Source organism: Crinia signifera, chromosome 8 (genome assembly GCF_055691185.1).
Source record: "Crinia signifera chromosome 8, ASM5569118v1, whole genome shotgun sequence".
NCBI classification, from domain to species: Eukaryota; Metazoa; Chordata; class Amphibia; order Anura; family Myobatrachidae; genus Crinia; species Crinia signifera.
Window position 1 is genome coordinate 39,994,112 of NC_139224.1, and position 15,160 is coordinate 40,009,271.

General features: G+C 43.4%; 1 protein-coding gene across 18 annotated transcripts in view; it reads left to right on the forward strand.

Annotated features, from left to right (window-relative positions):
• CACNA1D (calcium voltage-gated channel subunit alpha1 D) overlaps nt 1–15,160 on the forward strand; it is a 326,871-nt gene that overhangs the window by 263,028 nt on the left and 48,683 nt on the right. For 16 of the 18 annotated variants that reach the window (XM_083156201.1, XM_083156202.1, XM_083156198.1 and 13 more), the window contains 4 exons: nt 2,573–2,669; nt 5,929–6,031; nt 6,861–6,962; nt 13,849–13,979. In XM_083156201.1, the coding sequence (XP_083012327.1) occupies nt 2,573–2,669; nt 5,929–6,031; nt 6,861–6,962; nt 13,849–13,979 (433 nt within the window). Of the gene's footprint in view, nt 1–2,572; nt 2,670–5,928; nt 6,032–6,860; nt 6,963–11,461; nt 13,980–15,160 lie in introns of those variants that run through there. The other 2 variants (XR_014454326.1, XM_083156204.1) reach the window with 2 other exon arrangements.

Here is a 15,160-nt window from a genome sequence, read left to right on the forward strand (position 1 = left end):
TTTTTTTTTTGGATCAAGTCATTTTTATTGAATTTACATAATACAATACAACTTCAAGAGAAAGAGAAAAAAAAGGAAATCAGTACAAATCATTGCAGTCATTAATAATATACAATATGTTTTTATAGTAATGACAAACCATACATTAATGTCATAATTAAATAAATACAGAAAAAAAAAAAAAAAATTGTACCATGAGAAAAAATAAGAAGTAAGAGAAATAGAAATAGTAGGCGACTAAGGAAAATTTAGGAAAAAGAGGTATAACCCATTAGGGAAGTATTTCACCGTATATAGGTGACCGTGAGTCCAACCATCGTTCCTAAATACGATGAAATTTGAGCTCCACTGCATGAACAGTGTAAACATAGGCCCTTATTCTGATTGAGTCGGAAGGCTGTGTGTTCCGTCGGATGGCCGATGTATTGTGTTTGCACATGTGCAGAGGCGCACATCCGAATACGGCGTGAGTTCCGTACAGAAAACGATCGGCCGAAGCAATATGAGCAGGGGGTGGAGAGGGTTGTGAAGTGCTGTTTGGGATCATTACCATATGCGACCGTCGAAGGATGGGGGAGGTTCCCACAGGTGGGGGAGTTGTTCACATGAAACATCCACTCGCGGTCCGTTCGGTCGGCATCCCGCATTCGGATGGTGTGAGCGATCCGTACGGTAGGCGGGGCTAAGAACACTCGGTGGCTGTCCGAAAATACTCATCTGTCCGAGTCAGAATAAGGGTCATAGTTTTTATGTTGGACAGAAAGGCGAACCAATGATAACCACGCAGCCACTTCTAGTCCCTCAGAGGCCATCCAAGTCCTACCTATGATTACTTAGGCCAAGGCACAGACATAAATAAAAACAATCTGCAGTATTAATTAAGAATCTTCAGCAAATATACCCAGACAACAGCATTTCGGGGTAAGTATAGACCTGGGAACATCCAACTCAGAGAGGACTGACCGTACACTTTCACAGAACTGGGCTACCAGTGAACAACCCCACAACAAATGCCAAAAGGAGCCCACTTCTGCATTACATTTGGGCAGGGCCCGTGCCGCCGGGGGAGCCTGCGGCGCTGTTATCGTGTATACGCTTGTCGCGCCCGGCGGGGTCCCTACAGTGCATAGAAAATAACTAGCGCTATGCGCGCGGCGTTATTTTCTATGCTCTGTAGGGACCCCGCCGGGCGCGACAAGCGTATACACGATAACAGCGCCGCAGGCTCCCCCGGCGGCACGGACACCCCTACACCAGCACTCAGCAGGGACGCCGGGGACAGAAGTTTTTTTTACGCAGGTACCACAGTGCAGGGGGTGAGGGGCGAACTGCCGCCCTCCAGGTGCCGGCGCCCTAGGCAAATGCCTAGAGCTGCCTAGTGGTGGCGCCGGCCCTGCATTTGGGACATAAATGGCCCTCAAACTTACATAGCTTTAAAGGCGTGTGGTGAAGAATAAATAGTTGGATCTGCGGCATTCTTATTTGATACCAGAGACAGCTTAGGGTTCTCCAATGCTACTTTTCAACCATCGTCATCGATAGGCATAGGCATGCGCACATTGAGTGTTAGGGGTGCATAGGCACCCCCTAATGCTGTGCCCACCTTTATGAACACCTCCCTGCCGCTAGCAATACCATCAATAACTTTTACCAAAGACATTTGCTATTTAGAACTGTATTCCATTTAAAGAAGCGTCCAATAATCAGTTATATGTGTTTGCATTGTTAATTGTACTAGACCATTGTCATATCACTACATACCTGCGTCATACATATCACTACATACCTGTGTCATCCATATATGTTTGTGACATTATTTGCATGTACTGTTACACAGAGTACTTAGAAGACTTAAACTGAAAAGGGCAGGAGATTATGGTGTGGCGAGTGCCAATAGATGGTGGTAGACATGTGTGATTGGCGGTGTTGGACACACCCAATGGGCGGTGTTAGACATGCCCAATAGGTGGTGCTAGACAAACCCTTTTGATGGTGCACCCCCTAATAAAATGTGCTGTGCACGCCTATGTCGTTCGGACCGAAGTCCACTTCGCAAGAATCCCTAAGGCCTGGCAGAGTGGTAGTGTGGTAGAAGGACAACAAATAAGAAAATATGAATGGGAGAGGGACTTACGAGAGCCAAGGGATAATAGGAAAATGTCCAAAGGTGAGGCAGCTAATATAAGCAATGACCCTGGGAATTGAGACTGCAGAGTGTGCCTGAGCTGCTGATAGCGGGAGAAAAAGACAGAGGGAAACCGGTTTCTGTATCTTTCCTGTAATTATAAGTTACACAAACGATTCCGCAAACAGCAAAATACACATTGATTTCGACAATCCCCATGTATTCCGACAGTTGGAACGCTACCGACAGGTGGAACCCAGAATCAAACATTGAATAGCCCCCTATAGATCTTCACCACAACTAGAAGGTAGTGAATACTCTAGCTAGGAAATCTGATTGTTGTGGCTATTTTTGCCCACTGTATATGTGTGTGTGACAAACCTGCTAGTGACAAAAGTGAAACATGGGCAGTGACACTGACATTACATAACGTCTTTTATTACAAAGGGGAAGAATTAAACATTTGGATGTAGTCACTCTGCTCCGCCGGATTCAGCCTCCCCTGGGCTTCGGGAAGCTATGTCCGCATAGAGTTGCCTGTAAGGTAAGATAAAACAATCTGTACCTATGAACATTATTAAATGTGTATCATGACTGTAATTTCATGCCTCCCCTCTACCTTAGCATTAGAATTTATGATACTTGATTATCTTCTTTGTAGAGGCTCATTTATATACTCTTTAAAAAAAACTGTTGTAATCTGTCAGATAAAGTTTTTGTTCTTTCTCATCTGCCACCTGTGAGGATCTTTAAAAATCACATCATTTTGCAGGTGGGGTGGGGTAGGCATGACACATTATTTGGTACTTGTTTCCTAGCAGGGCGCCCAAGTTCACTACGTACGGTACCGTACTGAAATCGCATCGCATGACGTTATAGTGGCATGCAATGCGATCTGATGCGATTTCAGCACCGCTCCCGTTCCAGCTCCCTGTCATTCCCGCCCCCTGTCAGATCCTCTCAGAAATCACTCTGAGGTGATTTTCGAACAGGAGTGGAAGCATCCCTCAGAGCTGCTGGTGAACTAATTTAAATTTATGCAATGGCTTCATCAATGAATATGTTTAGCTTGCCTCAGACGGAGGAGGAGCCTAACGACTTCTTTCAACGACATGATCTCCTTCCGCTGGCGCAGAATTGTGCGAATGGGCATGTAATGCGCCTGTCAGGGAAGGAATGTATGTGGCGGTGCCATGTTAAAGTGTGCCAGCTCAAGGTGAGCCTCAGAGCGGCCCACTGGTTTCCAGGGTACCGGTTATCCTTTGTGATGTCGGTGCGCTTTATCTGTTCATGGGCCCAGGAGCTGACATCCATTGAGTACTATCAGCAACAGCTGGACATATCTAAGAAGACAGCTGTTTTGTACAACAGATGGATGCAGGAGGCTTGCACGATGGACCTCATGGCGCAGCCACAGCGCCGTATCGGCGGTCCAGGCAACATCGTGGAGGTCGATGAAAGTTTATTCATGAAAAGAAAGAGTAATGTCGGCTGTCTGTTACCCCAGCAGTGGGTTTTGGGGGGAATTTGCAGGGAAACTGGACAGTGTTTCCTCACCATGGTGCCCAGACGCGATGCCAGCACTTTGATGGCGGCTATTATTGATAATATAGAACCAGGCATTACGATTTACACGGACTGCTGGAGGGCGTACAGCACTGAACATCTGGAACTTGCAGGTTATCAGCACGCCCAAGTTAATCACCGTTTTAATTTCATAGACCCGTCCACAGGGGTACATACCCAGAATGTGGAGAGAATGTGGGGCTCATGCAAATGGCGCACTAAGCGCTACAGAGGCACAGCACACAGCATGCTCCAATCGTATTTGCAGGAGTTTATGTGGAGAAAGACATTGGGTGGGGATAACCCATTTCAGAGCATCCTGCGAGCACTTACGCTCCTCCCTAAGGATGATTAACTGTTTGAAATAGTGTATTGCCCTCTTCAGAAGTTTCTGTTTTAACCCTTTGAGTGTCAACATTGCTGTGAGCAAAATATCCGCTATAAATTCCAGCCTCACAGCGACTGTTCTTTTAGTATAAATTCAAACACCGTCAAGTCAATTCAATACATTTTAGTTAAATATTGCACCCAAAAAAGAACAGTCGCTGTGAGCGGCGCTGGCATTTTTAACGGATATTTTGAGGATCTCTCACAGCAACGTTGGCAGTCAAAGGGTTAATGAAGGTGTTGGACACATAACGGACACATTCTGGCTTTAAAGTTGAATCTTTAGACTCAAAATGCATCCACAGAGCTTTAAGTACATTGCTCTGAACTCTCCCAGTTTGCTTAGCTTGGAAGAGCCGTGGCAGATCTAGATGTTGGGAGGTATGTCAGTTTGTGTGCCTCATTTTGGGTATGGATTAAAAGATTAACACTAAATAGATAGACAGTCAATAGGTCGTCACCAGGTGGACAGGCACTATCAAAAGGTTGACTGTTAAATGTTATCATGGACTTTTTTGTGTGTGTGTGTGATTTTTTTGTTGTTATTTTAACCCTAAACATAACGCTCCCCTTGTACCTAAACCTAACCCCCACATTAGTCCCTAACCCCCACACTAATGCCTTTCTCACACCATGTGCCTAACCCCCTCCTTGAGCAGCCAAACCAACACCTGAATGATTATGAAAACCCATTTGTCTAACTTTTCCTGTCAACCTTTTAGCGCTGTTGACCCTAAAGAAAAAAGGAAACTGTCTGTGCATGGTCTAAGCCAGCGATGGCTAACCTTGACACTCCAGCTGTTGTTCATCAACACATCCTAGCATACTGGGATGTGTAGTTCAAAAACAGCAGGAGTGTCAAGGTTAGCCATCACTGCTCTAATCGCTTACACTGGTAATCACATAAATTATAATAGACTCTACAATTTAACATGGAGTAAAATTGAGATTCTTACCACAATATTTGGTCAAAAAGGTGGGCCCTTCTACCACGCCACAGTGACCTCACCTGTTCACCCTGTCAATCATTTGGTGTTGACCTGTTAACTGTTTATCTACAGTATATGCTGTTGGTCTTTTAATCCACACCCAAAATTAGTCCATAAACTCATATACATACCACCATCATTTACTGATGCCCTTTAAAAAATTAGTATGAGCACCAAAACGGCCCGTTAGGGAACTTCCTGGAGACATGAACGCACTGCTGTCTTTAGCTGTTGCCCGGCACCTTATAAGTATTATTGGCTTATTTTGAACAGATTCAGCTGTATTTCTGCACATGCTGTTTTTCACATTTAATTATTGCGATTTATGGATATGGGAGTTCTGGTCCTTATAGCTCACGGATGATTCTAGTATATATCGGTGATGATGTGGAATCATACCAACATCTAGATATGCCGCTGTCCTTTTGAATGTAAACAAATTGGGACTGCTAATTCCAGCGAGGGTTCAGACAGGGAAGTACTGTATTTACAGAATGAAAAACATAGGAGTATATATACCGCCTATATTACATCACCAGGAACAGGTTCAAAGAATAGAATTCAAATAATTTTTTGGTACTTATGTAATATCTGGGCTCCCGTTTTTCTTATGAGACCGTGTCCCCTCGCGGGGCTCGCTACGCTCACCACGCTTCGGGCACGGTGGCTCGCTGCGCTCGCCACACTATATAAAATCAACTCCATGTGTAGTTGGATAGTAGGGGTATGAAAAAATGGGGTTCATTTAACATGGGAGCCCAGATAATACATAAGTACCAATTTTTTACTTTTACTCCGAGCTTAGTTTCACACTGTTTGTGAATAAGTAACAATAATTACACGTTCTGTTTCCTCTGACAGAGACTGGTTGCCATGAATATGCCACTCAACAGTGATGGGACAGTGATGTTTAATGCCACATTGTTTGCTTTGGTTAGAACTGCCCTGAAAATCAAAACGGAAGGTATTTAATACAAAAATATCAATTGTTGTTTTATTTTATTTTTTCAAAATATTTTTTTTTCTATATTAGCTCAATATCTCAACGCTTTGTAAGGAAACCAATGGCAAATGTGCCTAATTCATGTTTGGAAGGATTTGCACAGCTACAAGTAAGAGGCTGTGCAATTCTGTGTAATTAGCATTGAAATGCAGCAGGAGGTTGTGTGTAGGGGTATCCGGGCGATGGTTCTACAATGTCTAGAGCGACCATGTTATGGTCAACCAGGCTTGGTCGAACCCGTCTAGTTAGATGCCTAAAGATAGTCAACCACTTCTAGATCATCAATAACTGAAGTTAGATGCCAGCGTTAGAGTGACAGGAGCATGGTCCAATGTCAACTATTTTTAGGCGTCTAACTAGACAGGTTTGACTAAGGGTGGTTGAGCAGAACATGTTTGATCTAGACAGCTTCGATCCGCTGTACCAAACCATCTCTAGAAGACAGACGTTTCCTGTTAGCAAGGTCCGAGTTCTGCATCACAAGATGCAGCCTTGGTCCACCATCTCGACCATCAGTTGTGATTCGCTGTGGTTTCAGGCACCCGGCCAGCCTGCATAAACTGTCGGACTGTAGGATCTGGACTCCTGGGTCCAGGAGGTGGTGCGAGGACTGAAGTTAACAACCTTTGGTTTAGAACATAAGGTCGCATTTCACATGCTACATCCAAAGCATATTTAAATTAATACAATGTTTTTGTATCCACAAAGGTTGAAAATTCCACTATTTAATACCTTTTTCTTTTATAATCTGAACAAACTTTCGTACATATGTTGTCTCCCCAATCTGTAGGTAATCTAGAACAAGCCAATGAAGAGCTCCGAGCTGTCATAAAGAAAATATGGAAAAAAACAAGCATGAAGCTTCTGGACCAAGTGGTGCCTCCTGCAGGCGGTCAGTGTGACATCTTTATCCTCACATGTGTCACACACTCTGATTGGGTCCACCTAGGTGTTACGCTCCTTACTGTTTCAGGCACCAGGGTAGATGTACTATAGGCTCATGATAACATGTTTCTTCCTCTTCTCAGATACCCCCAGTAGTTTATAACCACTTGGCACATTGCTTAATATGTTGGTGAACTTTGGAAGGGCCTAAGCAGATGGTCGGAGACTGTTAGCTACGGATTATTTATACATGTGGATGAGAAATGACATACAAATAGGTTGACTTAATGTAGTAAAGCTGTTTTACACACAGTTCCACAGAAATGCATGATATGACATTAATTTAAGGTTGTGCTCCTATGAGCAAATCTAGAACGTTTTCCAATGCTAAAGTAAGAACAAACTTGAGAACCCGTGTTCTGTGATGTCATTCTGTACTACAGGCCTAAACATGACAGTTACTACATTCCGAGCACAACACATAGACTCCCCTATGGCCGAAGCACTGTGTTTGGCCATGATACATATTTATATACATTTTAGGTGTGCAGGTTGTACATATATGGGGAAATTTACTAAGATAGGAGTTCTATTTCACATGGGATGTTGCTATAGGCAACCAATCAGAATCTACTTTATTTATTAATTAACAGTTTCTTATATAGCGCACATATTCCGCAGCGCTGTACAGAGAATATTTGAACATTCACATCAGTCCCTGCCCCAGTGGAGCTTACGATCTATATTCCCTACCACATGTACATGCACACACAGACATTCTAGGGTTTATTTTGTTGGGAGCCAATTAACCTACCAGTATATTTTTGGATTGTGGGAGGAAACCGGAGTACCCGGAGTAAAACTACTTCTTATTTATTTAGAACCTTCTAGAAGATAATAGATAGTATCTAATTGGTTGCTTATAGCAGCATCACATCTGAAATAGATCTGCCATCTTAGTAAATGTTCCCTATATATACTGTATACATATACTGTTATGAGCCAAGGTCTGCAAACACTTTAATGTATAGTGCAGGTGGGAGCTTTTCCTGTTAATATACTCCGTGTACAGTATTATGTTATCCTGGTCACATGATGTCAATATCATAGTAAGTGTGGGCTAAAGAGGACTCTGCTAGCCAATAATCACCAATCACGTTATCTTTGGACATGTTAGTAAATAAGGTTTTAAGTTGAGATATACTGTATTACAACTGTATTAATCGGTCCCAGTGGTCTAAGATCAGGTATGTGTCCTGAAAGGCCAGCTCTTGTCCAGGTTGTCCGTCTGGATTTGTCACCAAATTAGTGCTCCATAGTCCTATGGTGATCAGTTTTACCCATCTAGGGGCAGAAATGAGCATCAAAATATTCAACAGTACCCATTGGAATTATGATGCCACATTCAAACTCTTCGTGATAAAACCCTACCTTGTATTTTATTTTGATGTCCATTTCTGCCAATGCAATTTACTTTTTCACAGAATTGTCCACCCCATTGGAATAGGTACTCACCATCCATATACTCCTAGCCTGGGTATGGAAATTGCTAGCTCCTGGCGGTCATTACATGATCAGAATCTTATTCATACCTCCCAACTTTTGAAGTTCAGCAGGCGGGACGCTGCTGCTGCGCGCCGGAGGCGCGGTGAAATTTTCGGGGACGTGGCCTAATTTGGGGGCGTGGCCTATACTTGCGGCTCTTTCGCGAGGCCACGCCCCCATTCTGCCGCTATGGGGGCATGACCCAGAGGCTCTGTGAGCCTCTAGCCATGCCCCCAGCCCCCTGGCTGCGGGAATAGACGCTGTGCGCATGCGCACAGCGTTTATTCCCCGCTGCTTAGCAGCTGACAGGGGGGACTCCCAACAGTCCCCCCACACCGTGGGACACTGTAGAAGAGGTGCAAACATGTTCCTGCTTCCCCTAGGTCACTCTCCTTCTTATGACACCTTGTGGTGCACCGATAAATGTCGCCCTTTATTATTATAAAGTAGTGATTCTCAACTCCAGTCCTTAAATGGCCCCAACAGGTCATGTTGTTAGAAGTAAAAACAGGGGGAATAATTAATAAATCAACTCACTCATGATTAAAGAAATGCAGAAAACATGACCTGTTGTGGGTACATGAGTGTTGGAGTTGAGAAACACAGTTTTAAAGCAAACAGATCATATTTGAGACTATTAAAGACATAAGGAAAGACAAGACACTTCTAATAACAATCCGTCAATAAGTAACAGTACTCACACTACACTTATTTTCAATGTTTTTAACAAAATTGTTTCTGATTGTGCAATAATGAGTCATCAGCCTGTGTATGGCTATACAAAACAATCAGGATCAGGGATATTACACAAATAACTTTATTATGAGCGGGTGTTATATATTCTTACTGTGACAGATGTTTTTCTAACTGTGCTGATTGTGTTGTTCCCACTACAGCTCTTATATTTATTAATGAACATTGTTGTACTGTTTCAATGTTTTATATGTGCTTTTTGTGTGTGTTCCTTTAAATGTATAATGAGTCTGTAGGCTGAGTGACAGGGGACGATGTGATTCCTTTTATAGTTGCCCCAGTGAGAGGTAACAGACGGCTGCAGTACCCAATGCACCATTGTGCAATATCATATATAATATTATTTTGTTAAAAGTTTTATACACATTTCAAAAATGTGTACCTCCTCCAATAGTGCATTTAGTGGGGATTCTATTAGGAGTGATACTTTACAGCAGCTAATAGGTCTATCCTATTAGCCCAATTCAGGTGTCGTTTTGACCCCGAATCACACACTTAACACGTGTTATACTTCGCATGCTTTGGCCACACAAAGTATAATCCCCAATAAGCAGCTGCCAGACCTCATGGGATCGGGAGCTTATTCCTGATTCCCATGTTTTAATGCGATTGCAGGTCTATTTAGGATGTTAAAAATGGTCATTATTGTGGTTTTCAATTAGGGGCCATCACCCATTGGACCTTATTCTGGTTGTCTTTTTGAGCCCCCCCCCCCCACGGCTCGCATTGCCACTCGCCCCCCTCTGCAAGGCAAATTCATGGCTGTTAATGGATGTTTTGCACAATGGTTTTGACGGTTGCTGACGCAAAACTAAGAAACTCCCAGGTGTCTTAGCTCTGCATGTGTCCTGTACGAGGACAGGGTAAGCAGCTGACATCCGGTGATGTCACCTGCCCACCCCCCGGCACCCACGTCATCGGGGCATTACCATGAGAACACCCAGCGATTTCATGGGAACCCTAATGAAGCGCTAGGAGTTACCATGGGCACATCCTCCAGTCCACCACCCCACGCCCCTCGCCCACACTGTTACACTCTATACGCCATGGCCTCTCGCACACAGCGCATGCACATGTGCAGAAATGCGCATACGCAGAATAAAAGCATCGCGCTCTTATGCATATTTGCACTGGAGAATATCAACCAGAGTAATCCTCATTGATCGCAATATCAAATCATTTTAAATGGCCAAAAAATTATTGAAAATTATTGGATACCCATCATAGCCCATTAAAAATATTTTGTAACAAACTCTTAAACACTTTGTACCGTACTATTTATTGCCCTTTGCTTTTTTTTTAATGCTTTGACGGTTAAAGGTTCCACTGTCAAAACCCCTCGGGCTAGGCTGATTACAGACTATACAAATGAAATTCCAAACTAGGTGATTCTGTGAGGACAGACAAAACATTCTAAATCACAGGTTCTCATAGCCGGTCCTCAGGACCCAACACAGTTCAGGTCACGTGTGAATGGTTGAATTGTGACCATTGGTGATACATAGTGAATAACAGTAGGAATAATAAGCTGTGATTCCCCGTTAGGCCGATGCAGATCTGCCATTTGGCGGACTCTGATTATCAGCAATTTGTTGGAGAATCGTCAAAATCATACATGTTAAAAATCCCAGGCTTGCCAATTCTGATCATTTTTGGATCTGGGATTTCCAACATATTGGGCTTTGCCATGCTCCCAATCTAGTCATCTGGACAATTGGGAATTGCCCCAATAATCCTCTGATGTATGGGCCCCCTTTACTCTATCTGTAAGGTGGGTGATGTGTACCGAGCTGATATGTCAGTCCAACATTTGATCCACATCCAATAAATGATGGAATAATCACTATTCCATCCTTCATTAGCATACACCATGCCGCCAGTGGTGTTGTACAGTTGGTGGCATATTGGGCATACACACTGATAATATGTTGTTCCGATTGGACCGGGCCAATATCGTCTCAGTGTGTACCCGTTTTAAGAGGTACTGCAAGCAGCTGAGATCTCCTGTCCTACTAAATCAGTGGACAAGTGTGGCCTTATTGTGACATTTTTTCCCCCTGTCACCAGCCCACCTTCCTTAGTCTTAATTACTGCTTTCTTATAACTGTCTGGTGTTTTAAAGGTGCAGAATCCATTTCTCTCACCCTCCATCTAGCTGCAATGCATGCCTATGAACCAGTCATTTTGTAGCTTATTCTACTTTTGTAGTATTGAAGCACCTTTAAGGAATGTTCAGGTCTGGAAGCAACTTCAGGACCGCAGTCCCAGTGGTGATGGAGGCTGAGCGCTGTGAAGGTGACATTCTCAGTCTCTTAAAGGAGAGCATGCTAGCCACTCTGCTCTTCAGCATGATCCAGCGTTCGCATTGGCACTAGGCTAGGGCGGCCATTTTCCTATTAGATTATGGTGACCGTGGCAACCAACGGAATGCTGACACCAGGGAGATCTGAGGGCGACCAAAGAACAGACAAAAACATTGATACTGCACATTTAAAACCGTTGTTTCTGTCTTATTGCCGTCTTTATAGTCGTTTACCTCTATTGCTTGCATGGCATTACAGAACTGCTTTGTTATTGTTGTAACTACTGTGCTTGAGCTTTTTCTGCAGCCTTTTTTTATCCTTTCAACTATCCTCTAAGAATATTCTGAAGCAATTCTGTTTTAGGGTGGTGGCATGGAACTAGTGTTGCCTCTTGCCAGCTGTATTCCCCTCCACTTGTTAATATATATATATATATACAGATGCATGCTTCAGAATACAGTATCTCTGGTAACTGTGCCTGCATGTATGGGTCCCGTAGAGTCACGAAGGTCAACTTTTATATCATACGTTTCCCTGGTCATCCTAAACGTGTGTTGTAGTGTTAGCTGTATGGAGACAGGTGCAGGTGGTAAGTATTTATTCATCCCCGTAATCCCCATGAACATAACTATTACATACAGTAGTCCAATACAACATAGTGGATTGACATTAAACAATCCTGAACTGCAGAAACAGATACACAGAATAGCTTTAACATTGTAGCCAATTAGTCATGTTTATAGTGTAAACAAGAATGGAAAATAGTTAATCAAATAACCGACCAATTTAGAATAGTTACACATCAATCACTTTCATATAGTATATGAGCGTGTAGTATATTTCTCAACATCAACCTATAAAAAAGGGTTTATTCGTGGAAATTGGGCTCTTAATTAAATAAAGAGATTTTAGTCTAATGCAGATGCCCCTTTTCTTAGATTAGGGCCTTAATGAATACTTAATTTGCTCTGTTTGAAAAAGTGCCCTGTTCTCTGTACTTCACATCACAAGGCGATCTGTGTATTCTTCTTATTTTAGACTTTCATTTTTTTGTGTTTAGTTTCTAGATGTTCTTACTTGTATGTTTGCATAGCAGATAAAGGGCGTACCTTGTGTACACTGGGTGCGATAGCGATGCGTGGCCCTAAGCACACATAATCAAAATCGCTCAGTTCACTAAGCAAAATAAATGCTCAGGGATAAATGTATGCAGCTTGGAGAAGTGGTATCTATCCCCATAAAGCACATTTGGGCAGATTTATTAAGCTCGGTAAGTGAAAATGTGGCTGGTACTTTATCACCGGCCAATCAGCTCTCAACTGTGTAGTTACAGGCTTGGTTTGAAAAAAGACAGGTAGGAGCTGATTGGCCGGTGATAAAGTTCCAGACACATTTTTGTGGATAGATACCACCTCTCCAAGCTTCATACATTTACCCCTCTTATCTCTTAGTACACTCAGTAGCTTGCCTGTGTGTACACCCCTTTACACACTAGGGTTATTTTTTGTTGGGCGCCAATTAACCGACAAGTATACAATATATGTGTATTGTTGGAGGAGACCGGAGTACCCATGGGGAAACCCACACATTCACAAGGAGAATATGCAAACTCCACACAGTTAGGACTGTGATGGGAAATAAACTCATGATTTCAGTGCTGTGGGCAGTAACAGTAACTATGACACCGTCCCTACTGCCACATATAATTTAGGTACATAATATGTACTCTGTACAAGTGTTATTTATATGTTATATATAGCTTCCACACTAATATATCTCGCTATATTCGCCCATAAACAATGGAGAGAACTCTGCCCTGCACAGACCGCTCAGCACACATCACCGCATGCATCGCGAGTGTACCGAAATGTGTGCTGAGCGATAGCGCTTTAGCCCTTCGCTCAGCACAAGCACCCCCATCACCCCGTGTGCATGGGGCTTTAGGAAGACCATAAAAATTAAGTCAACTTTCAGTTACTCAAGAGTATATTCCATTTTAGCATATACATTTCTGCAGTTTGAATATTGCATACATTTAGTACCAACCCTCACTTCCAGCATGCCTTCTAATAGACTACTCCCAGCTGGACCTCCTGTAACATATCTCCTATGGCTCTCCCACCATCCAGTCTCATCTCGCTTGCTTGCTAGTGTTTTGTGTTAGTTTAGTCTGTCCTACCGTTAGCTCCGCAGCTTAGAACCTGCCGCGTCCATCACATTTCTTTTCAGATACTAGTGTTCAGGGTGATGGTGAATGTTGCTGACTTGGGAAAGATTTGTCTGTTCATTTAGATGATGAGGTAACCGTGGGGAAGTTCTATGCCACCTTCCTGATACAGGACTACTTTAGGAAATTCAAGAAGCGCAAGGAACAAGGACTGGTTGGGAAGTACCCTGCGAAGAACTCCACTGTGGCCCTACAGGTGATTGTCTATTTTTGTATTTTTGTATTTTTCTTACATTTTATTTTCTGACTAATAACTGATATGAGTTATTTCTAGAACTCTTGCTGGTAAGTAACACGGATTCTCAGGTACGGTAACCATGGCACAGATCACATGACCTTACCACATCACATAGTGTAGTCAGTGAGTTTCTTATATGAAGTGACTTTGTTGGGCACTAGTAATACATGGATTGTTCTATCTAGACATAAAAAACTGCTTGTAGTAGGAATGGTTTCAATAGAATGTTAAAGCCTACAAACCATTTTGTTGTATATACTGTATCTATAATTATTTGTGCTCCTATTTACGTATTTAGTTATGAGGCATGCAGGGCCGGTGCAAGGCACCGGAGCGCCCCAGGCGAGTTGGGGTGGGGGAGCCCCGGTGCCGGGGGAGGGAGGGGGGGGGGGTGGTACCTGTGTAAAAAAATTGCTGCCCCGGCGTCCCTGCAGTGCTGGGGCGGTCAGGGGTGTCCGTGCCGTAGGGGTACCTGCGGCGCCGTCATGTGTATAAAGCTGGCTGCGGCCGGCGGGGTCCCTGTAGTGAATAGCAAATAACTAGCACTTCCCGCGCCGCCCCGCGCATAGCGCTAGTTATTTGCTATTCACTACAGGGACCCCGCCGGCCGCAGCCAGCTTTATACACATGACGGCGCCGCAGGTACCCCTACGCCACGGACACCCCTGACCACCCCAGCACTGCAGGGACGCCGGGGCAGCAATTTTTTTACACAGTTCGCTGGGGGTGAGGGGCGAACTGCCACCCTCCAGGTGCCGGCGCCCTAGGCAAATGCCTAGAGCTGCCTAGTGGTGGCGCCGGCCCTGGAGGCATGCTTTTGATTTGTTTTAAGTGATGCTGACTTCTTTATTTCATTTAAATCATATCACAGATCTTGGAAGAGTCAATTCACCTCTATGGAAGTACATTGTGTATATGCCCATAAGGGGTTGTGCTGCATTTTTCCCATTTATGTCAATGGCCCATTCATGTACACACTCCATTGAAAGAAATGGAAACCAATCGGTTGTATATATCAATAATAATTATTATTAGAATTTTTTTTAAATAAGCAGCCAAATATTACACACAGCTATATATTGATCATAATAATTAAATATGACGGCATGAAACGTTGATGGGTGTCCCCTAGATACAGA